This window comes from Prunus mume, linkage group LG1 (genome assembly GCF_029339155.1).
Source record: "Prunus mume cultivar Tortuosa linkage group LG1, ASM2933915v1, whole genome shotgun sequence".
Lineage (NCBI taxonomy): Eukaryota > Viridiplantae > Streptophyta > Magnoliopsida > Rosales > Rosaceae > Prunus > Prunus mume.
The window spans coordinates 25,558,102-25,580,724 of NC_142698.1; the positions used below are offsets into that span (position 1 = coordinate 25,558,102).

Genomic DNA, 22,623 nt, shown 5'->3' on the forward strand with positions numbered 1-22,623 from the left:
CAGGCTGCATCCCTAGAAATGTGATTAAATCTATCAAACAACTACATCTTGTCTCTTATCTTCAATAAATCTGAGACACTTGACCCTATTAGGCTGTTGTTGGGTGGGTCCAAATACGCTGTGTAGAGACGTCCATTTCCCAAGCCCATGGCCTATTATAAAGCAAGATGATTCATTATTTACAAAGGGCATAGCAGTCTTTCAATCCATTTCCTACCCTCTCCAATCCAAAGATAATTGCATGCTCTTGACCAAAAAAATAAGATGATTGCATGCCCACATCACATGAGCTAACCCACTGTGCCACTATAGTTATTGCCCTATTTCAACATTGATTTTCTCTCAGCTATCTTTTTACCAAAGCAAATAAAATTGAAATCCAAAACCTAAAGCATTCATGGGGAAAACCACGTGGTTTTTTTAATATAAAAAGGCTATAAAATTTAGATCAATAAGATTAAAGAGTACAAAAGACACATACTATAAAGAAAGTCATCATAATAACAATATGGCAATCATGGGTAAAACTTCCCCAATGACTTGGGCTAGCCAAAAAGTTGAAACGATCTAGAGAGAATCACACTTGAACATAACTGGGTGTTTGCATGTGGGAACTTCGAAAGTTTTAGTTGTTGATGGGTATTTGGTGAATTTATGAGGAAGAGGAAGTGGAATTGGTTTTGATATGAAATTAGAATGGGATAAATTTACCTTGAAACTATGAAAGTTTGGAGTTTATGTTGTTATTACAAATGTTTTGGTGAAACATTTGCTTTGAGATTTGGTATTTTGGATGTATAGATACATTTTTGAACTGCATGAAAGCTTGGTGTATGCTTGAACAAAGAGAAAAAGGTATTAGACAAGCTGCAAGTATAGAGTCTTCTTTGTCAGCATGTAGTGAATGTTGATGTGAGTCTTCTAATTAATCAAGGAGATTTACTTCCTTGATTAATTAAGGGATTTACTTTCCTATTTTTTATATAAGTGATAAATCATTGTACAATTAGGAGATACTTTCCTAATTCTTTACTATATCTAATTCTTTATAAAACCCTTATATGTAAACTCCTATATATACTTCCTTATAAGAATAAAGAACAACCCAAAGTATTCAAACCATATTCATATCTTAGCATGGTATCAGAGCCTAGTTCTCTTGTGACCTGTGCTTGCGTTCTTCTTGCAATTTAAGTGCTCTCCTCCCCTCCTTTTCAAGGGGGGAAGGGGAGTGAAAAAGATATATTTCTCATTCCCATGAAGATATTGCATATCTCTTTACTCTGACGACCCCTTCTCTTCAAAGGGAGAGGGGGAGTGAAGAGAAGTTGTTTTGTCTCTAAACTCTTATCTCAAATTTACTTTCCTTATCTCAAATTTCTCCAAATTTCTCATATTCAAATCCAAACCCTTATCTCAAATTTCTCATATTCAAATCCAAAACCCTAAATCAAATTCCTCATAATTTTTTTCCCCCAAATCCAAATCCCTCAAATCTAAAGTCCTCAAATCCTCTTATCCAAATCCCTAAACACATACCATCAAATCTTATACACATACCTCTTATGACAGGACCCGCCTCGGAATTTCCCCCAAAATCGGGGCGGACTGTCTTGGTGCCGACATCACACCGATGCCGGGCCCACTTACTAAAAACCCAAGACATCCTACCAAAATTTTGGCAGAGTCTCCCCTGTAAAATGCTCAAACCCAACAACATTCAACCTGCATAATTTACATAATATAAATCTCAACTGCACAAGCATGCTTTTAACATATAACAATCCAAAATAAAGTGGCCTCCGGCCTCAAGTAACAACCTAACATGGGCGATAACAGAGCATCTAATAGAATTTGTTTACAACAACAGTAGAGTAGAAGGAATTTACACGAATCCTATCTACGGATGAAATGTTTGGACTCGAACGCTGCTCGAACGCTTTCAAGAGCCACTACGCTCAGGGGCGCAAAACAGAAATATGTGAGTGGACAAAAATAAAGTTTGCATTTAAAACAACATAGTAACCCACCGTGTAAAAATAATGCTCAAGCATGTAGTTTCCACATCCATAAATCAAATACTCAAATATAAAATCTCAAAGTCCAATAACTCTCAAAAATCTCAAACCACAACTCCATTCCCAAAAGTATGCAACTCTCACCAACCCATACATATGTATACATATATAAGTATATATATATATATCTATAATATAACGTATACTTCTCTCCATACTAATGTACCGGGGAAAACAATCCAACCGAGGGATTGTTGGTACGCAGGATTTTCGAACACGAACCATTCGTGGATGAGTAGTCCAACCGGGACGGAACTCCATAGCTCACACGCCGGCACCGCCAACGACACGTGTAGCTCACAAATCTCATATCAAGTCCTACGCTCGCAGACAAGTATCATCACCCCACCAAGATCGCCAACGACATGTGTGATAATACTAAGCAATATACATACTCTTCCCATACACCGCACTGCCAACGATATGTATGGGAAGTGTCTCACACACCGCACGCCAACGACATGTGTGAGACTGCAAACTCATGGCCTTCCCACCCCACCGGCACTGCCAACGACGTGTGTGGGAAGCCTAGTAACCAGGGAATGGTACTCACCTAACATACTCATACATCTCACAACCATCCCTCAAACTCATATCTTTTCACAATCTCGCAACAACAACTCCTCGTACTCTATACATAGGCAATATAGACAGATATCCCAAAATCCATATATAAACATATCCATAATACTCAAACATAGCCATACTCAGAATATATTGCCAATACGTATATGAATATCCAAATCCATCAACCCAATACTTAATAAATCACATTTCCATTTAAAAACATATGCACAAATCTTTTATCAATAAAACCATGCAAATGCTTGAAAACAAAGTCCACTCACAGGTAATCCCACGCCTCGCCCGAGAGGTCCTCGCTGCGAATGATCGACCGAAGTACCTATTTCGAGATATGAACCCTTGATTAATATAATACACTTCGAAACGGGAATTCACAAAAGAGAATACTTAAATCCCCAAGTTCCCGGTGCGTGTACGTCTAATAGGATATCCTAAGGTCCGGTTACAGGTTTGGGAATTGCTTCCCATCCTACGGTTATCGCTAATCCCACAAGCTTCGAATTATTGAATCGAAACATCCGGGGCTCCGATTCACGATCCACGAATTCCTATAGGATTCTAAGAGTACCTAAATCAACATACTTCAATTTGGAAACAATCCGACGGTTAGAACTTATCGAACCCGAATAACGCACAATATGCGAAATCCGTTCGATAGTCAAACGACATCCAAATTGAGATCCGTAAAATCCTATGCACTCGTGACAACCTAATGATCTCATCAGGATGAAAAGCAACTTCACCAACCTGGCCCACGCGCCTCCACACGCGCCGGCAGCGCGTGGGTGTGTAGAGAAATTTCCGGTGACGGAAAATCTCCAAATCACAAGCCACCCTTCCTACCCTAGATACTACTCGACGAATGAAGCATCTTCTTCAACTACCACAAAGTCCAATTCGTACGGGAACTGACCGGAATTTCAAATTGAAAACCGGCCAAAACCTAGCTTCCAAACTTCAAAATCGTTCTAATCTAACCCCAAAAACAGCTAGAGCACGTAAAAAGGAGAAGAAACCTCACCTGGTTCGCCGGAAATGGACGGCGGAGACGGCGGTGCGATAGCGCGAAACCTCGGTTTAAAGCGGTCAATATAGTGGCGGATTTCGAGCTTTCGGTCGGGATAACAGTGGGTTTTGATCGGGACTTCACGACGAGTCGAACGGGACCGGTTTCGAGGACTCGATCGCACGCAGAGGGAGGAGAGCGAGAGAGAGAGAGAGAGAGAGAGAGAGAGAGAGAGAGAGAGAGAGAGAGAGAGAGAGAGGTAAAAGTGAAAAATCTGATTTTACCCCAAACTTACTTTGAAATAATTACGGTAGCGCCACCGAACCTAAATTGCTTGCCAAAACTTCGTTACAACTCCGATTCAAGCCTACCGCATGTCTACGGATTCGTCTCAGTACCACCTACGCAACCAAACCACTCGTGATCCCAAAATCCTTCCGGATAAGAAAATGACTAAAATTACCCTTAACCCAAGAGTAAATTAATAATTTCTCTTAATTTAATTAAAATAGGAAAATAATCGGAGTCGGGGTGTTACATCTTAAATCCAATTCCTATATCAAATTCATACATCAAATTTCTCACATCACCTTCCTCACCTTCTCATATCACATCTTACTTCCGCTGCGATGTCAAGAACCCATACGATTCTCCATCTTATTGCAACTCACAGAAGCATGCGGTCAACCCAGACTCCTTCTTCTATCACCACCACCAAAGGTTCTACTCTTCATACGTCCTCCAAGATCAGATATTGCATATGCTGTGAGTGTGGAAGAGTATTTCATGACTCACTTACCAAGTTGGGCATTCGTGACATATATGCACCAACTTGAGGAGGAGTGTTGACATGAGTCTCCTAATTAATCAAGGAGATTTACTTCTATATATACCTCCTTATGGAGAAAAATAAAGAACAACCCAAAGTATTCAAACCATATTGATATTTTAGCAGTTAACTACCCCTTGATTTGATTGTTGAGTTTCTTTGTAATATGTTACAAACTTTTTACATTATTGTATTTTTTTAAACAACTTAGTTTCAAAGTTTTTATTTGACTTTCCTTGCTCTGTGAGGCCAGTGACAGAATGGTTATGATAAAATGGATGTATTTTACCTTCATCTCTCTTGTAAGAGGGGTATGCATTCTTCGAGGATTGGGAGTGATTCTTCTTAAGCTGTTTAATGCGCTAATTCTAATACGCGCCATCCTAAGTCTATTAACTGCTAAAAGTAGCACTTTCTATCTTCTGTGGGTCAACAGGTCTTAGTTGTATCCACAAGAAAAATATGCACATCTAACTTCTTTCCCATGTTTTTTTCATCCTTCAGATTAGAAAAGATGGGTGCTCTAGACGTGCAGAGAATGGTTCATAAACACCAGGCATGGCGGATGATCTCATGTATGTGGTTACATGCTGGAGTTTTCCATCTACTGGCCAATATGCTGAGTCTTGTATTCATTGGTATTCGGCTTGAGCAAGAATTTGGATTTGGTATGCATTTGGCTTTTCAGCTTCATGCATGTTGTCATGGATGTTTAGCCACATTCACAAGTGTTTGTAGTAAAATCGAAAACACATGACAGATATTACAAGAGAAATATTAGTTACTAAATGAATTTGTTTTTTCAGAACTCTAGAAGCAGCTACCTTGAGATTAATCTGCAGAGGATTCCTATGCATGAATTCATTGAATTGTTATCCTAGAGTAGTGGTCATGCGGTGCTGGTTGCATTATAACTTACATCAGTATGTTGATAGGTTTGCATGGAAATAAGAGGAAGTTTTATTCAGCAGTGAGGTGAGCAAAGAGAGTTGATAAACCTAAGATGGGGTTCAGGAGAAACATTCTTATGATATTGGCTTTTTAGGCTATTCAAACTTTAGTTTAGACATAGTATTCCATTTTACAGAATAAAACTGCTTGATACAAAAACTGAGAGGTCGTTTCGATTTTTCCATCACTTATGTGGGAACATGGAATGTTTTGACTATCCTGTAGGGTACACACAGTGCCTCAATTTTTTGAAATATTTCAAGATGCCGCCTATTTGGAAAAATTGAAAGAAAAGAAAGTTGGAGCTGGGTAATTGAATAGAAGAAGATGGAAAATAATCTAACTCATGCACAATTATTTTAATGAACAACAGTTTTAACTTTTCAGTTTGCAAATCTAATGCTTTTTTCTGATTTGTTCTTCTACAGTTCGAATTGGTTTGCTTTATGTCCTGTCTGGTTTTGGCGGTAGTTTGCTTTCATCTCTTTTTATTCAATATGGTATTTCTGTTGGTGCTTCTGGTGCACTTTTTGGTCTACTAGGAAGCATGCTATCAGAGATCATAGCAAATTGGACAATGTATGAAAATAAGGTAAATAATGTTTCAGTATGCTCAATGATTCCCTTCATAGTATATGCACTACCCTTTGATCTTACAGTTCAGATTTTTATGCGCAGTTAGCAGCATTGCTTACTCTCATTGTCATCGTCATAGTAAATTTAGCAGTGGGAATCCTCCCACGCGTGGACAACTTTGCTCATATTGGAGGATTTCTTTCTGGATTTCTTCTTGGATTTGTGTTTTTGATCCGCCCCCAATTTAAATGGCTTACCCAAAGGAATGCTCCTCCTGGGCATGTTTCAACTCCAGTTAAATCTAAACACAAGACATATCAATATGTATTGTGGGTTCTCGCTCTGATAATATTGATTGTTGGGTAAGGTCCTCCTTGATCCCTGAAATTCAATTATTTGACTTCATATACCTAATTGATTCCCTACATGAGAATTTGAAAGGCACACTTGATGAGTGGATGTTTACAATTAAATCAGGGTACTTGATTTCATAGAGATATGTAATGTCCTGTAATCTGTATTCATCACTGTCACTGTTGATAATCTCTATATCTGCTTGTTTTCTGTATGTGTAATACTGATTGGTCACTTTGATGATAGTAATATATAATAGTGGGTTCATCTTCTTTGTTGTTTTGTTATTGGAAATGGAAATTCATTTTCATCAGTATATGCGGGCATTTTGTCACACAAGTCTTATGTTTTTTTTACAGGTTTACTATTGGCATGGTTACTCTCCTTCGAGGGGTCAATCTGAATGATTACTGTTCCTGGTGTCATTATTTGAGCTGTGTCCCTACCTCAAAATGGAGCTGCAAGTCACAACAAATTTATTGTTTGGTAATTGATGCTGTACTTTTCTGTGCATATTAACTTCCACCTTTGTATTTGACAGATAGAAGTAATTGGTTCTTTATATGATGTGCCAACATAGTGGTAAATAGAAGAGAAATAGTAGACCAGACAGCTGTTTTAGTGCTAGTAAATATATCCTTATATCTTCCCTTCTTTCCCTTGTGGAGTTTTATATGGTTGCACTCAATACTTCAGTCTCAATATGCCATTTTAAGCTAATGTCATCGAGAAACTTAGTTTAAGAAATGAACTCAAGAAATACTAAAGAGTTCTCAGCTCTCGTGTCTGCTTCACTAAAATTATGATGAGATATGTGGGCTCCATGTAGCCAAACTGCATTTCTCTCAATGTGACTTTTTGTTATACTCCATGATCCATTATGAGTTTTTAAATTGTTTTCTGAATTGAGTTTTTGAGGGTACTGAATTGGAGATCACCTAAATAATTGAAAAGCAGGACATATCAGAGAGAGGGAGAGATTATATACAGAGAGCAGGAAAATTACTTATGTACTAACTTGTTAGATTGGTTTTGTACTGATATATTGTTCTGTATATGCATGCGTGCAACAAACCTTGCAGTCCAGCCAGTTAGGAAATCAGCTGAACTTGACGTGCGTAAGCAACGGGAGAAATGGCACTTACTCATTGCTGGATGGCAACCCCACCCGGGCTCAACAGCTATGCGCTGAGCTTTGCAGTTGACATACATGCACACAGCAAGAGATGATAGAATGTTGATTGATATGAGTCATTCATATATCTGTAGAGAATATTTCTTTTCTTTTTTTTTTTGGTTGGGTAAGAGTAGTCTTGTATTCACCAAGTAATGGTTATTCTTTTCATTCTTTTATTGCTTCTGTACTCTTGTTTTTACTAGCTGAAAAAGAGGGTTTGTAAATACAGATAGGGATGTACTTATTGATGGCAACTTGAAGTGAAAACAGCCAGTGCTATTTTGTGCTACTTTCTCTCTTTTCCACCTCTGGCAATTTAAAAAGACAAAAAAAAAAAAAAAAACATTACTGGACTTCAAGTTAGAACAAGCCCATAGGCCGTGGCCAAAGAATGTAGATCTACTCTAAGAAGATTGTAGATGAAAACTCAATTAATGTAGTCCCCTTACAAGTGTTATTGTTAATGAAAAAACCGTAAAGCTTTATGCTATAAAAAAAAACAGATTCTTTATCTGTCAATTGTTAATGTCGAGTGCAATAATAGTTGGATTCATGATTTTTGGTAAATTAATTATTTTTTACAATGAAATCGAGTTTTAATGTTATGGTTAGTGTTTAGGATTGGATTATGAGGTACAATTGAGGACATTAGGAGGCTTTTTTCACCATAATTAGGAAGGGGGAGAGGTTTGTCTCACATACACATTGCCAATGTATTATTGAGGTTCGAATTTGAGAATACTGGTTTGCAAGTTAAGACCATTTTTCACTAAACTAAACCTCGTTGATGAGAATATTGGGTTAGAGATGATAAAAATAATTCAATAATGTCTTTGGCGCTATACTTAACTGGATTATGATATTACATGGGTTAATAGGACTAGACATAATCCCATTAAACATAATTTTAATTTTTTGGTGGGATTCATAATCCTGCTACATTTACATAACACTATGTCGTAAGCCACCAAATATTTGATTAGAATCGTGAATTATACCCGTCACCAAATGGGCCATAAAGGGCTTTTTTGGGAAGACCAGTCCGTTAGAAAAAACAGACTGGTCGGCCTGAGCTTTGTATTCCATGTTTGATTAGTTTCATAAAAATTGCGCGTGTGTTAGTTTTGCGGTCGAATTTGAGTCTCCCTCCGTAGCTCGAGTTTTTATCAATAGTAGCCAAAATTTATACCCCAATTTCATAAATGTCAGTTTTTATAAAAACTTTCAAATATAGCCAAAAACTCATTTAAATTAACACAAATACCCTCAAAATTAAACCAAATAACAAAAAACTTACAAATCAAATAACTCACAACTATGGTGGCCAAGCTTACTCACAACTATGGTGGCCAGTTATGGCGATGAACCCTAAACTCTACTTAAAAACTCAAAATCCCAATTTTATTTCAAGTTTGATGGACTTGACAAATTCAATCGCTTTTCTTTCTTCTCTCACCCTAAAACTAAAATACCATATTTACAGGGGAGAGACCCACTGACGAAATGTTTAGAGGCGGTTTGAACCTTCGTACTTTCGTGCAAATATCAATCCCTGAGCGAGTTACAGAGGTTACCAGCAACCTTCCCAATCAATACGGCTCAAGAGCTCAAAAGATCTCGGAGTGGTTCAGTTTGATATTTAGAATTGGAGTATAGTGTTCTGCTGAATCCCCAAGAGACCGAAAATATATCAGTGATGTTGTATCTGAATTTCATTCCATTAAGGAAATACTTCTTAGATAGAAACTTTTGCTAGTCTCAAGTAATGGCTTTGGCTGCTAACTATAATATATGTTCAATTTACACATAAAGTGTGATGTTATATCTGAATTGCGTTCAAGTAAAGGCCTTGTGTACTTCTTTTTTGTTCCTTTTTCTGTTTCATATTTTCTTTTCCGTCTTGAAACTTATTAATTCTAGAAATGAACTCAAAATATTCTCAGTACTCTTGTGTCCGTTTTATGAAAATGATGATGATGATATGTGGGCGCCATGTAGCCAAACTGCATTCCTATAAGTGACTTTTGCTCTTTTCATTCCATATTGGGGTTTTAAATTGTTTTCTGATTAGAGATCGCCTAAAATTAACAAGTGATACGAAAATCAGGACATATCAGGGAGATAGAGAGAAAATTACTCATATGCTGTACTTGTTAGTACTTAGTACCGAAAATTGGTTCTATACTGATACGTTGTTCTGTATTTGTTGCACCAATCTTGCAGTCGTACCAGTTAGGAAATCAGCTGAAGTTGACGTGCGAAAGCGAAGGGAGAGATGGCACTTATTCGTCGTCAAATGCTGACCCGTCCCGGGGGAAATGGTACTTATTCATGGCAGTTGACATACATGTACACATGCAAGAGATTGATGACATACATGATTCATTTCTTTTCTGTATAGGACATTCTTGTGTACCAAAAAGAATTCAGATCAGCATGAACCAATCTTGATCTAAAACTCCGATTTCCAATTAAAAAACCAAAAAACTTCTTCAATTATGGCCTTTCTTCTTCTAGATCTGATCTGAGTCTGACTGTTCATCGGTTGACGTGCGAGGTAATGAAAAAAAAATCATATTATCATAATTCCGTAACTGTTAAATATTATATATATTTCTTAAATAATAAAAAAGTCAATTATTGTGAGCTACTAACTAGGTACCGTTGCTCTTTAATTTTTTTCGGTCAACTCTAATTTCGTTCAAACTGAGAATTAAAAACAGTGTAATAATTTCTGCAATAATATAAAAGTTTTGTTTTCATGTGTCTTGTTGAAATCTTTCTTCGAATTCACTCTCCTGTCAATAAGCATGGAAGGAATCCATATTACAATATAATACAAAAAAATGTGAAGTCAAAGCCAATTGCCAACTGGCAGCTTTATTTGATATATTATCTAACTTTACATCACAACCAATTAATTAATAGTATTTTTGCTTTCAAGAACAAGAAAATAAAGTTGTCTACATTCCTTCGCCAAATTGCCATGCGTATAAATTAGTTTAGCTGGCTTGAACTCAAACTCAACGTACCAATTTTCCCAAACACTAATCCATCCCCCTCTCTCTCTCTCTCTCTCTCTCTCTCTCTCGCCCCACAGACCACAACCCATCCCTTTCATCATAATGGGGATTTTGGTTGTGAGATTTACCTTAACAAGCTTATGCATTTTTAATGCAATAATACTTGTTTGTTGTGTCAGCTCCAATGTCACGGACATGCATGCATTGCTAGCCTTCAAAGCTCAAATAAAGGAGGATCCTTACGGGGCCATGAGCTCTTGGAATGAATCCACGAACTTTTGCTTCTGGCATGGAGTTACTTGCAGCCGAAGGCATCACCAAAGGGTCACAATGCTGGATCTACCGAGCCAAAATTTGGTGGGTTCCTTGTCTCCCCACGTAGGAAATCTGAGTTTCCTGAGGATCCTAAACCTCGACAACAACAGCTTGAGCCATGAAATCCCTCCACGAATTGCACATTTGCATCGATTGCAGGTATTGCGTCTACACAACAACTCATTCAGTGGCCCTATACCATCCAACATATCACATTGCTTCAACCTTGAGTATGTGAATCTTGGCTATAACAAGCTGGTGGGTAACATTCCTTCAGAAATTGGTTCCTTTCCAAAGCTTTACATCCTTGTTTTTCAACACAATAATTTAACGGGAGAGATCCCTCCTTCGTTAGGGAACCTTTCGTCTCTCGAGGTATTTGCTGCTTCTGATAATAATTTTACGGGAAGCATTCCTAGTTCCCTTGGCCAATTGAAAAATTTAACATTTTTGACATTGGGCGTAAATAACTTGTCTGGTACTTTCCCTCCCTCACTATGCAACATCTCTAGTCTCCAGACTTTAATGATGCAGTTCAACCAAATTGAAGGGAGTGTTCCTTCATACTGTGGCAAATACCTTCCCAATCTTGAAGCTTTTAGCATTGCCGAAAACCAATTTACTGGATCCATTCCTCTCTCAATATCCAATGCCACGAGTTTGTGGATGTTTCAATTTGGCTACAACAAGCTAACTGGACAGGTACCGGATTTACGGAAGCTTCATAACCTCAAAGATTTCAACATTCAAGGTAATCGTCTTGGAAGCGGCAGAGATGGTGATCTGAGTTTTCTCTCAGACTTGACAAATGCCAGAGAGCTAAGAAAGTTGGTTATGACCAATAACAAATTTGGAGGGTCTTTGCCCGCATCAATATCCAATCTCTCAACCAAGCTTGAATTTTTCTTGGTTCAAAAGAACCGAATAGATGGAAGCATCCCAGCAGGCTTAGGGAATCTGATCAGCATGGAAGCGTTAGCGATGTACGAAAATAGCCTCACAGGTAGCATCCCTACTGACATTGGGAAGCTTGCAAATCTTGTGGAATTTGATGTATCTATGAACAAATTATCAGGAAGCATTCCGTCCTCTCTAGGAGATTTAACCAAGTTAAGCAGACTCTACTTGGAAGGAAATTATCTTCAGGGCTTCATCCCTTCAAGCCTAGGGGAATGCCATGGGCTGCAACTATTGGATCTTTCTTACAACAACCTTAATGGCACAATTCCTGAAAAGGTTTTTGGCCTCCGCTCCTTATCAATTTATTTGGATTTGTCTAATAACTACTTTACAGGTTCCCTTCCCACGAAGGTAGGGAATTTGGGGACTCTAAGTAGATTGGACATTTCTGATAACAGGTTATCTGGAGAACTTCCGAATAGCCTTGGTAGTTGTGTGAGTTTAGGAGTCCTACACTTGCAAGGAAACTTCTTCAATGGGTCCATTCCTTCGACTATGACTTCGTTGAGAGGTATTCAAGATCTAGACCTTTCTCGCAACAATTTTTCAGGTGAAATTCCAAAATTCTTAGAAGGCTTTTTCTCGCTGAAAAATCTGAACCTGTCATTCAATGGCTTTTGGGGGTCGGTACCAATTGGTGGTGTTTTCGGAAATTCAAGTGCAACTTCAATTGTTGGCAACACTAGGCTCTGCGGCGGTATTGGTAAACTCCAGCTGCCTAAATGCAAGTCCAAGAGAGGAGGATCATCTCGTAGCTTGAAATTAATAATTCCTTTAGTTTCTGGACTTGCTCTTCTAGGCATAGCTATGGTGCTATCCTATTTCTTTCTTTGTTCGTCAAGAAAGAAAACGAAAGAAATTTCGTTGAGCACTTTGGCGAAATCTATTTTGCAAGTGTCATATAATACTCTCTCGAAAGCTACTGACGGGTTCTCCTCAACTAATTTAATTGGTGGGGGTAGCTTTGGGTCTGTATATAAAGGAGTTCTTGCGTGTGATGATATAGCTGATCAACTTGTTGCCGTGAAAGTGTTTAACCTGTCACGCCGTGGAGCATTTAAAAGTTTCATAGCTGAATGTGAGTCATTGAGAAATATCAGGCATCGAAATCTCGTGAAGATTATAACCGCTTGCTCAAGTGTTGATTTTTGTGGTAATGATTTTAAGGCACTGGTTTATCAGTTCATGGACAATGGGAGTTTAGAGGAGTGGTTGCATCCAACTACTGGAGAAGAGGTAAGAGATCATGCACCCAAGAATTTGAATCTTCTTCAGAGGTTAGACATCGTTATTCATGTTGCATGTGCATTGGATTATCTCCATAATCATTGCGAAACGCCAATAGTTCATTGTGATCTCAAGCCAAGCAACGTTCTTTTGGACAACGAGTTGATTGGACATGTTTCCGACTTTGGACTAGCAAGAATTCTCTCACAAATATCCAACAACGATATTTCAGCAAATCAGATAAGTTCCATTGGAATAAGAGGAACGGTTGGTTACGCTGCTCCAGGTTAATATCTCCATCCCATCCCAAGTGCTTCATTAATTATTTCATTTACAAATGTTGTGACAATGATTAATATTTCATGATGTTTGAGCCGCAGAGTATGGCATGGGAAGCGAGGTGTCAATAAATGGAGATGTATATAGCTTCGGCATTCTCGTTTTAGAGATGTTTACAGGGAAGAGACCAACGGACAACATGTTTAGTGGAGACTTGAACCTTCATAATTTCGTGAAGATGAGCTTCCCGGACCGAGTTGGAGAGATTGCAGAGTCATCATTTTTCCAAGGAGGCACCGACGAGACTCCCGATCAATATTGGGTGAGAGTCCAAAAATTCGAAGTGTGCTTGAGTTCGATATTCAGAATTGGAATTGAGTGTTCTGCTGAATCCCCAACAGATCGCCTCAAGAATATTAGTGATGTTGTGTCTGATATGTATTCTGTTAGGAACATTCTTATGGGCTAGGAACTATTTTGATCTTTTTGGGCCTGCGAGGCCCCGTGATTTCTGTTTGTAATTGAACTCTTTCCGTGTAAAAATAAATAAAATAAATAAATAAACTCATTACACAATTATTTCTTCTAGATCTGACCCGACTGTTCATCAGCTGACGTGCGAAGTAATGTAAAAAAGTCATATTATCATTCGAGCATATAATTGTCATATTCCATGTTTTGTTTTCACATGTCTTGTTGAAATATTTCTTTGCTCTCCTGATAAATATGGAATACACTCCATATTATTATGTGCCAACTGCCAGCTAATTTAATTAATATTATCTAACTTCACAACCAATTAATTAAATAAACAGTCGTTGGAAATAAAGAAACTTTCCAAGAACAAGAAAATAATGTTATTCAGATTCCTTTGTCAGGTCATGCATATAAATTAGTTCGTCATGCTTGAACTTAGGGGTGTGGCTGTGTGAATGTTTCTTCCCCCTCTTCTCTGACTTGTAGGCTCCCTTACATCGGCATGGGAAAACCCATCTAAGAAAGTATGGGCCTTGCCCTCACCCATTAGTTGTAAGGCCAATCTACCCCTCATCAAAATGGGGAGTTTGGTTGTGCGATTGCAGGGAGGTTAGAATGATGGGTTATTCTTATTGTGAGGAGTTATAATGAAGGGGTCTTTAATGCCGTTCGATTTAGTGTAAAGTTATTATTGGATTGTCGGATTGAACTTCCTCATTGTAACTCCTCAACATAACCCCTCATTATAAAAGTTCCCATGAAATTGACCATTATTTCAATTAAACCTGTTATAATAATTCAACAGAAACAAGAAATAGATCCATCAACGAAGTCATTTTCTTAGCATGAGTATATATATATATATATATATATATATATATATATATATATATATATATAGAGAGATTTGAGGATCCTCAAATAAGTTTTATTTGAGGACACCCTTGAGGCCACTCCGGATTGTATTTCACTAATCCAAACCGTCTATTTTGTAGATACTCATTCAAAGATCATCTCTACAAAAAATCACTTGAATCCGATATCATTTGATCATTCAATTGAGTTATTGAAATTTTAATACTTTCTTGAAGCACCGTGTTCATTGATTTTGTAGGACACAATTGGATGTCGAAACGGTTTCCAAATTGTCTAATTTTTTGTAAGGATGATCTATGAATGAAGACCTAAAAAATAGATGGTTTTGATCATTGGAAAAAAAATTGTAGGGTACTAAAGGCGTCCCTCAAATAAAATTATTTTAGGGATCCCTCAATAGAAGGGGACTGTATATATATAACCCCTTAATATGAGAAAATGAATTTTTATTTTTATTTTATAAAGAAAGCTGACTTTAAAAGTCGAGAAGAAAAGCACAAAGTCATTGCAAGTCGCAAACCTGCTCCAATCGATAGCTATCAAATTCCAAACACAATACTGCAATTGATTGATATTGTAGTCTTCAGGCGAATTGATCAGGAAAATACCCAATTGATTGCGATATATTTTGATTTACGAATGGGCTGGGTTGTTTAATTTTCTTCAATCTTGGGGTTACAAACCCATCTTCAATTACAATACATTTAAAGTAAATAAGAAGCCCGAAGAAAGAAAGAAAAAAAAAGAGACAATATTACAGGGACACAAACGAAGAACTGAGAGAGAGATGACATATCCATAAACATTGAATTAGTTAGATTAGATGGTCTAGATTTTATGAAGTGCAGATATATGCACCATTCCTAAATACAGAGGCTCGAGATTCTTCTTAGCATAAGTCTTGTAGGATGATAAAGTCATTTCCTCCTTATCTCTCCAGAATATTATGACAAACAAACTTGACAAGTCAAGCCTGTCGGCTTAAGTAATTACTGTGAGCAAAGAAACCACGTACACAAGTGACCAACAACATTGGTTTGGCCTTGGCCTTGGCCATATGGCATTTGTTTTCACTCACAAGTCTTTGTTTAAAGTCTTCTCTTTCATCACTTTCTTGGCATTAGTAAGAAACACCATGCTAGCTATCGTGTAGACTTGACTTAAGCTTAGATATGTTAATGTCATCGAAGTTGTTCAAAAGTTCCAATTATGTATATAAATTAATTATCTTGGAGAGCTTACAAATTTCACAACGCAACGCAACCCATCTCTCCATATCTCTCACTTTCAGTCTTTCAACCTTGTTGTGCTTGTGACTTGACCCATGTCCTCTAGTAAATCAACAGGGGTTGTTATTTGCGAAGCAAGTCAACAGGGGTTGTCCATATCTTGGACTAATTAATTAATCATTCCTCCAGAAATTGGGCATTTGCGTAGATTGCACGTTTTACGTTTAGATAATAACTCAATATAACTAGTTATAGTAATAGAATAGACTTTGGGGTTGTGTAATACAACACATCTAGAAAAGATTGCTGATAATAATAACAATTCTGAAATTTATCAACTAATTTTTGGTATAGTGGTAAGTAGTTGTCTCCACTTCGATGAAGAATAATATCTTAATTTGACTCAGATAAATAGGAGGAATCTAACTTTGTTATACGGATGAATTATCACGAGTAAAAATAGCTTTTATAAAAATAGGGAGATTCACTATTATACTCAATATAGGAGCCCAAATTATATAAAAAAATTATATATGAAATGGACTTTAGAAACACACCTAAAGCTTATTTACAATATAACAAAAAGATTTTTAACTTCTTTTAAATTACAAAACTGTCATTGACTTCTTAAAGCAAACTCAACTTCAAACCCTCATTAAAAAAAAAACCCAAAACACTTAATAGGGCATCAAAGTACTTTAATAATCAAAATTAAATTCAATATTTCCAGCTGTCAATTTTTGAGTTTTTTTTTATTTGTTTCCAAAAAAAAGTCATGGGTGATTGAGAGAGTGAAGTCCCCATCAGCTTCCAATACAATGACGGCGTCTGCCTGATGTATGGCTAATTCTTTGCAAGTGACTAATGGAAGCAAGTCAAAGTTTTGTGTCTTTGGAAAGCAAGTCAACCGTGGCTGATCGTAATGACTGGGACTTGGTTAAGCGCATTACTCAATCTTTCTCAAAATGCCTACAACTACTATTCAACATAATATGATCTTTCACAAAAATAACAACACTAAACATTACTTTTTAGTTTATTACCTAAACATTCTTTTGAAAACCTCAACCAAATATGTAAGGGCATTTTGGTCCAACTTGATTTTAAACACCCTTAAATCCATCATTTTTCAATCCAAATTTACTTCATAAAATACCCACACTCATTCTATAGCATAATATTATTTTTTGTCATTTATGAAAAATAAACTTAAAGTTTCGGCTTATTATTACAGTTCATGTTAGATCCATCGATTCCAAATTTTTTACCTTTGGAGAACATTGTCATCCCTACTCCTAGTTTGTTTTCTGAAATGAACTTTTGAGGGCATTGGATATGTGATCGCTCTAATAAAACTGAAAATCATGACATACATTTAGAGAGCGGTTTATTGATTATATTTTGATCGGTTTTTAGAATTGGAATTGCATGTTCTGCTGAATCCCCAACAGATCGCTTCAAGAATATAAACGATGTTGTGTCTGAGCTGCAGTCCATTAGGAAATCCCAAAGGTGAATAATCCTCCATTTGGATGAGTGAAAATAATTCAAAATTTAGCTAAAAGTCGAGAATTTAAGAGGAGAAATTGACAATTACTTTGTTTGACAACTTAAGAGTGGAATTTATTAAATGACACGTGGAAAAAATCGTGGAAATTGAGGCATCAAATTCTCGAGTTTAATTTCTACTAAAATAGGCGTCATTTCATAATTTTTATAGTGTCATTTATAAAATTCCATCGTTTACAAAATTCGACATACATAAATCCAAATACTAATATTTTCAATTGCTAGAAATTAAAATGATGGAAATTTAAATTCTATTATTTTAAAATTCTATGTAATTTTCAATTACTTCATCAAATAGAGGGAATTGTTTTAATGGAGTGAAAGAGAAAAGCTGCCTCGTGAATATGAGCCATCGGTTTCTGATGATATAGACCTGCTGACTTATAACCAACGGTTGAGAATGGTAGTTGCCATGTCGGAAATGCATAACAATAAACTTGGGTAAATTATATATATATATATATATATATTATATATATACTAAATACAAATTTATAAATAAACCCAATTCTAGACATGTATTTATAAAAAAACCCAAACACTATTTAAACATAGAAACACACCCAAAATCAACCCCAAAATCAACAATTGTATATTTTTTTTGGTGTGTTTATAAATGAGTTTTGAGTGTGTGTAATGATGAGTTTTGGGTGTGTTTATAAAGTGTTTTGGATGTTGGGTTTTTTTATAATTTCAGCCCCCATTTTGGATGTTTTAGTGAAACTCCCTATACTAAACGGCAATCCTTCTAAACACTGTTCTTAAGCGCAGTGTAATGACGGAAATGCCCCTCCTTTTACCTTTGTTTTCAGTTCTGTTTTTTCTTCAGCACAGTGAATTTCCAAAAATGCCCTCCACTAAATCTTTTCTGCTCTTTCCTTTTTGCCCCTGACCGTTACTAAATTTTTCCTTATGTTCCTTTTTCGCCCCTCTCTTTGGATGCTAACTCTCCCCACTGTTTATACTAAATTTTAGTGGTTGATTTATATATTACTATATTAGCATTGATGAGCATATCATTCTTTATTATTACTTCACTGAAAACGTCATCACTTGCTCTATGCTATGCATAGTAGCGTGCCTAATTAACTTGACAGTGTTGTTTTTGGTTGCTCTGGCTGATTTTGGCTAATTAATTTTTCCATTTATCTACGCTAACACTTGCTATTTTCCAAATTTGTACCAACATGGTTAAAATCCCTGCAGAAGACAAGAAAGACCATAAACCACTTCTACAGTAGAGCTAACAAGAGATAGATCTCCTTTCAACAAACATCAAGGCAGAAAAATCTCCTTCCCACACCAATAGCATATATGTAAAGGCACGTACAAATTCTTTTGAACAAGAAGCAGCTCAAACTGTTGATGTTTTGATTGCTGCTTGGTTTAATAAAATATGTCCAATATTTTAAGATGACAAGCAACATATAAAACATTTTATTAGTCTTTATTTTATAACTTAAACTTACTACATATTTTCATAACTTTGTACACATGCAAGACAATTTTAAAACCCGCAACATCCCACGGGCACCTTTGCTAGTGCATACTATATATATAGGAAAGGAAAAAGATACATCAACAAAAGTGTGTGTTATTTACATTTTAATAAACTATTGTTTGCGAGTTTTGAGATTCATTTACAAGAATTTTACTTTATGTACAACCAAACAATTCCTAGCTTCTCCCTCCTTTGCAGGCATCGTTTCCGGCCAGCCTCCAGCCGCCACTGTCAACTACTGGCGACAATTTCCAGTCGGTACCCTGCCAACCACCATCATCTTAAGGGAAAAAAAAAAATCACATATTGTGTGGCATTGGTGGGATTTGAAATCACATAAGAGATTGTGGCCTCAAAAAACTTTTTTCTAATGTTTTGGAATGGTTTTGGTCCTTCGAGTTTCTAGCATTTGTGTAATTATATTATAACAACACTAGATGCTGTAACAATATTTTTGATACAAGCAATATTGGAGAAGGGGGAATCGAACTTAAAACCTTGGATGCAATGCAAGGTAATAATATCTGAGCAAATGAAGTCTATATTGGAAAAAGCAAGTCAATGGAGGTTGCTCATAACTTGTTGGACTAATTATTTATTCCTCTAGAAATTGAATGGACGTGGAATGTCTGAATCAGCAGCCATATAAAGTGATACAGAATTGTGGTTTTAATTTGTAGCACAAGGTAGCATAATTGTTGGCATTTGCGTAGATTGCAAGTTTACGTCTAGACAATAACCAATTTAATGGCCTCATTCTTAGGGGAGGGTGGGGGGGAGATCAATCGGGCCGAATCAATAAAATCGATTGAATCAAATCGTAACTATCAGTTTAGTTTGGTTTTGAAAAAATTAAATCAGATCATATATGGTTTGGTTTGGTTTGATTTTGAGCCTTTTAAACCAATCTAAACCAAACTGAATTGTTTATGTGTATATTTATTTATTTATATTATATTTTACATGGTAATACTCTCATTAGGTAATAACTATATATGGATATTTAAATTGAGCTTTATTAGTTATTGAAATTGAAGTTTTACGGCATGTGGAGCTTTAGGATGATTCCGTACTCTGGAAAATGATTTAAGTATTGAGCAAATTGTTAATTTGTTGGTAGTAATTGGCCTAACAATGTTGAAAAATATAAAAAGAAAGAGAATTGGGCTTAGGCCCAATCTGGCTGAACCAAACCGTCTTAAATTGGTTTGGTTTAGTTCGGGTTCCTTCATGACTTCTATTAAAATCAAACCGAATCAAACTATTATATTGTAATTTATTCGGCCGCAATTTTGAAGTGAAATCGATCCAATTCAGACCGTACCAACCCCTACTCATTCCTGCAAATGTTTCCAATTGCTTCATCCTTACCAATCTCAATTTCAGCAACAACGAGCTAGTGAGCACGTGACCCACTTTCAATGACCAAAATGCATGTTTTGGTGACCAAATTGTAAGCCCTTTAGTGACCAAAGTTGCAGTCAATAATAGCGTTTTTATTAGTGACCACACAAAAGAAGACACTCATTCTTTATCTAGAAAGTTTGACATTTCACCTTAGTTTTCTTAGCTCAATATGTCACAATTAATCCCATCATCAGTCAAAGTTTCTGAAATTTCGTTGGATTTGTGAGTTATGAAAGCAATGCTGAAAGACAATTTTCTCTAATAGCGAAAATACAATGTTTAAGCAATATTTCTTCCGTTCCTGCCCCAAAAAAAAAAACCTACATTATATTACATTTCTTATGTTAAAACCTTGGGGTTGTCTCATAATGCCTGCCAATAATATACAATAACAAACTAATCCATTAGACTTGTGTACGTAATAGATCACACCTACAAAAATTTGTTGAGAATAATAATCCAGACATTTATCGCCCAGTCAAAGTCTAGTTTAGTTGTTTTCATTTAATTGAAAAATGTCTTAAGTTCGACTCATATAAATAATAAGTGGGGTCGTTTGGTATGGGGGACTGTCATGGACTGGACTAAGTATTGGTACTGTCTTGGATTGGCTTGACCTGGTATAAGCTGGATAACACTTGTACAGCGTTTGGTGTATGTTTGATTAGACTAGGACTTTTTTTTCTTTTTTTTGAAAAGTAAGATTTTTTAAATATTTTTTTTACTTTTCTTCTCTCTCCATCTCTTTCTTCCTCTTTGCATCTCGTTTTTTCATTTTTAGACGACCCTCTCTGCATCTCTTTCTTCTTCTTTCCCTCTACATCTCTTTTATCTTCTTCTTCTCCTTTTCTCTCCTCTTCTTTTGTCTACTTTTCTTTTCTTTTCAAAATTTTCTCCCATCTTCTCTGTTTTTTTCTAAAATTTTCTCTCTTCTTCTCCATTTTCTTTCATCTTCTCCTCCATTTTCTTTCTTCTTATCTATTTTTTTGAAAAATTTCTCTCATCTCTTCTTCTCCATTTTCTCTCTTCTTCTTTGTTTTGTTTATAGAAAATTTTATGTTCTCTCATCTTCCTCTTTTATTTTGTCATCTCCTTCTTGGGTGGCTGTGGCTGTGGCTGGTGGTTGTGGTGGGTGGTGGTATTTGGTGGTTGGGGATGGTGGCTATGGCTGCTGCTTGGTGGGTTGTTGGTTGTGGGGCGATTGGGTGTGGTTGTAGTTGCTTAGGTCGTCGGGACTGTTAGTGTAAAAATGGTGAATGAAGCTATAAGAGCATTACCAAGAAAAACATAGTAACCCGAGATAGACCTTCTTGTGGTGGGACATCCTGCCCAATCGGCATCACAATAATCCCGTAATATTAAACTACCTTGTGAGGGAAAGAGCAACCCTTGGCTCGGAGCTATCTTTAAGTATCGAAGAAAGCGATGCACTGCATCTAGATGAGGCTTTCTTGGCTGTTGCATGAATTGGCTAAGAATGTGGACGGAATATGCAATTTCCGGTCTTGTGATTGTCAATAGATTAATCTTCCAACCAATCTGCAATAATGTGTAGGATCCTTGAGAATGAGATCATCTGTAGGCGTCAATTTCAAGTGCTGCTCCATAGGAAACATTGCGGGTTTTGCACCAAGTAATCCGGTCTCTTCAAGTATGTCCAGGGCATACTTGCGTTGACAAATAGAAATCCCATCTTTGGAGCGTGCAACTTCAACACCAAGGAAATATTTGAGTGGTCCAAGATCCTTGATGCGAAATTTTGTGTGAAGGAATCGTTTGAGACAAACAACAACATAAATGAGTATAGCAGTAAAAGAATTATCACACACCCTTGGTGAATAAAGAATAATTAGCCTTGGATTGGTGAAAGCCAATTTCTTGAATAGCATGAGAAAACTTGTGGAACCAGCGGCGAGATGCTTGTTTAAGCCCATACAAGGACTTGTTGAGTCGACATACAACTCTTTCCCCCTGTCGACGAAACCCATGAGGAGGTTGCATGTAGACTTCTTCCTGAAGATCACCATGAAGAAAAGCATTTTGCATATCAAGTTGATGCAAAGACCAATTGCGAATGGCAGCAACAAACAAAAGACATCGCACAGTAATGAGTTTGGCAACATGAGCAAAAGTCTCATTGTAGTAAATTCCTTCATGTTAGGTAAATCCTTTGGCCATAAGACGCGCCTTGTAGCGTTCAACTG

General features: G+C 36.7%; 2 protein-coding genes across 2 annotated transcripts; both read left to right on the forward strand.

The window, feature by feature from the left end:
- The first annotated feature begins 4,962 nt into the window (after positions 1–4,962).
- On the forward strand, positions 4,963–7,845 carry LOC148921430 (RHOMBOID-like protein 1). The gene is made up of 5 exons (XM_089043205.1): positions 4,963–5,166; positions 5,878–6,041; positions 6,128–6,387; positions 6,739–6,865; positions 7,462–7,845. The coding sequence occupies exons 1-5, from the start codon at positions 4,983–4,985 to the stop codon at positions 7,582–7,584; spliced, it is 858 nt and encodes a 285-aa protein (XP_088899331.1). The 5' UTR covers positions 4,963–4,982; the 3' UTR covers positions 7,585–7,845.
- Positions 7,846–10,813: 2,968 nt separating this feature from the next.
- LOC148921431 (uncharacterized) lies at positions 10,814–13,936 on the forward strand. Its single transcript, XM_089043203.1, has 2 exons — positions 10,814–13,367; positions 13,462–13,936. Exons 1-2 carry the CDS (start codon positions 10,829–10,831, stop codon positions 13,827–13,829), a joined length of 2,907 nt encoding a protein of 968 aa, XP_088899329.1. The 5' UTR covers positions 10,814–10,828; the 3' UTR covers positions 13,830–13,936.
- The last annotated feature ends 8,687 nt before the right edge of the window (positions 13,937–22,623 follow it).

Bases quoted from the DNA above. Each gene is read 5' to 3' on its own strand.
- LOC148921430 (XM_089043205.1), top strand. From the start codon at position 4,983: ATGTTTTTTTCATCCTTCAGATTAGAAAAGATGGGTGCTCTAGACGTG. The intron at 6,388-6,738 runs GTAAGGTCCTCC...TTTTTTTTACAG, and splicing joins CTGATAATATTGATTGTTGG to GTTTACTATTGGCATGGTTA. The intron at 6,866-7,461 runs GTAATTGATGCT...CAAACCTTGCAG, and splicing joins CACAACAAATTTATTGTTTG to TCCAGCCAGTTAGGAAATCA.
- LOC148921431 (XM_089043203.1), top strand. From the start codon at position 10,829: ATGAGCTCTTGGAATGAATCCACGAACTTTTGCTTCTGGCATGGAGTT. The intron at 13,368-13,461 runs GTTAATATCTCC...TTTGAGCCGCAG, and splicing joins GGTTGGTTACGCTGCTCCAG to AGTATGGCATGGGAAGCGAG.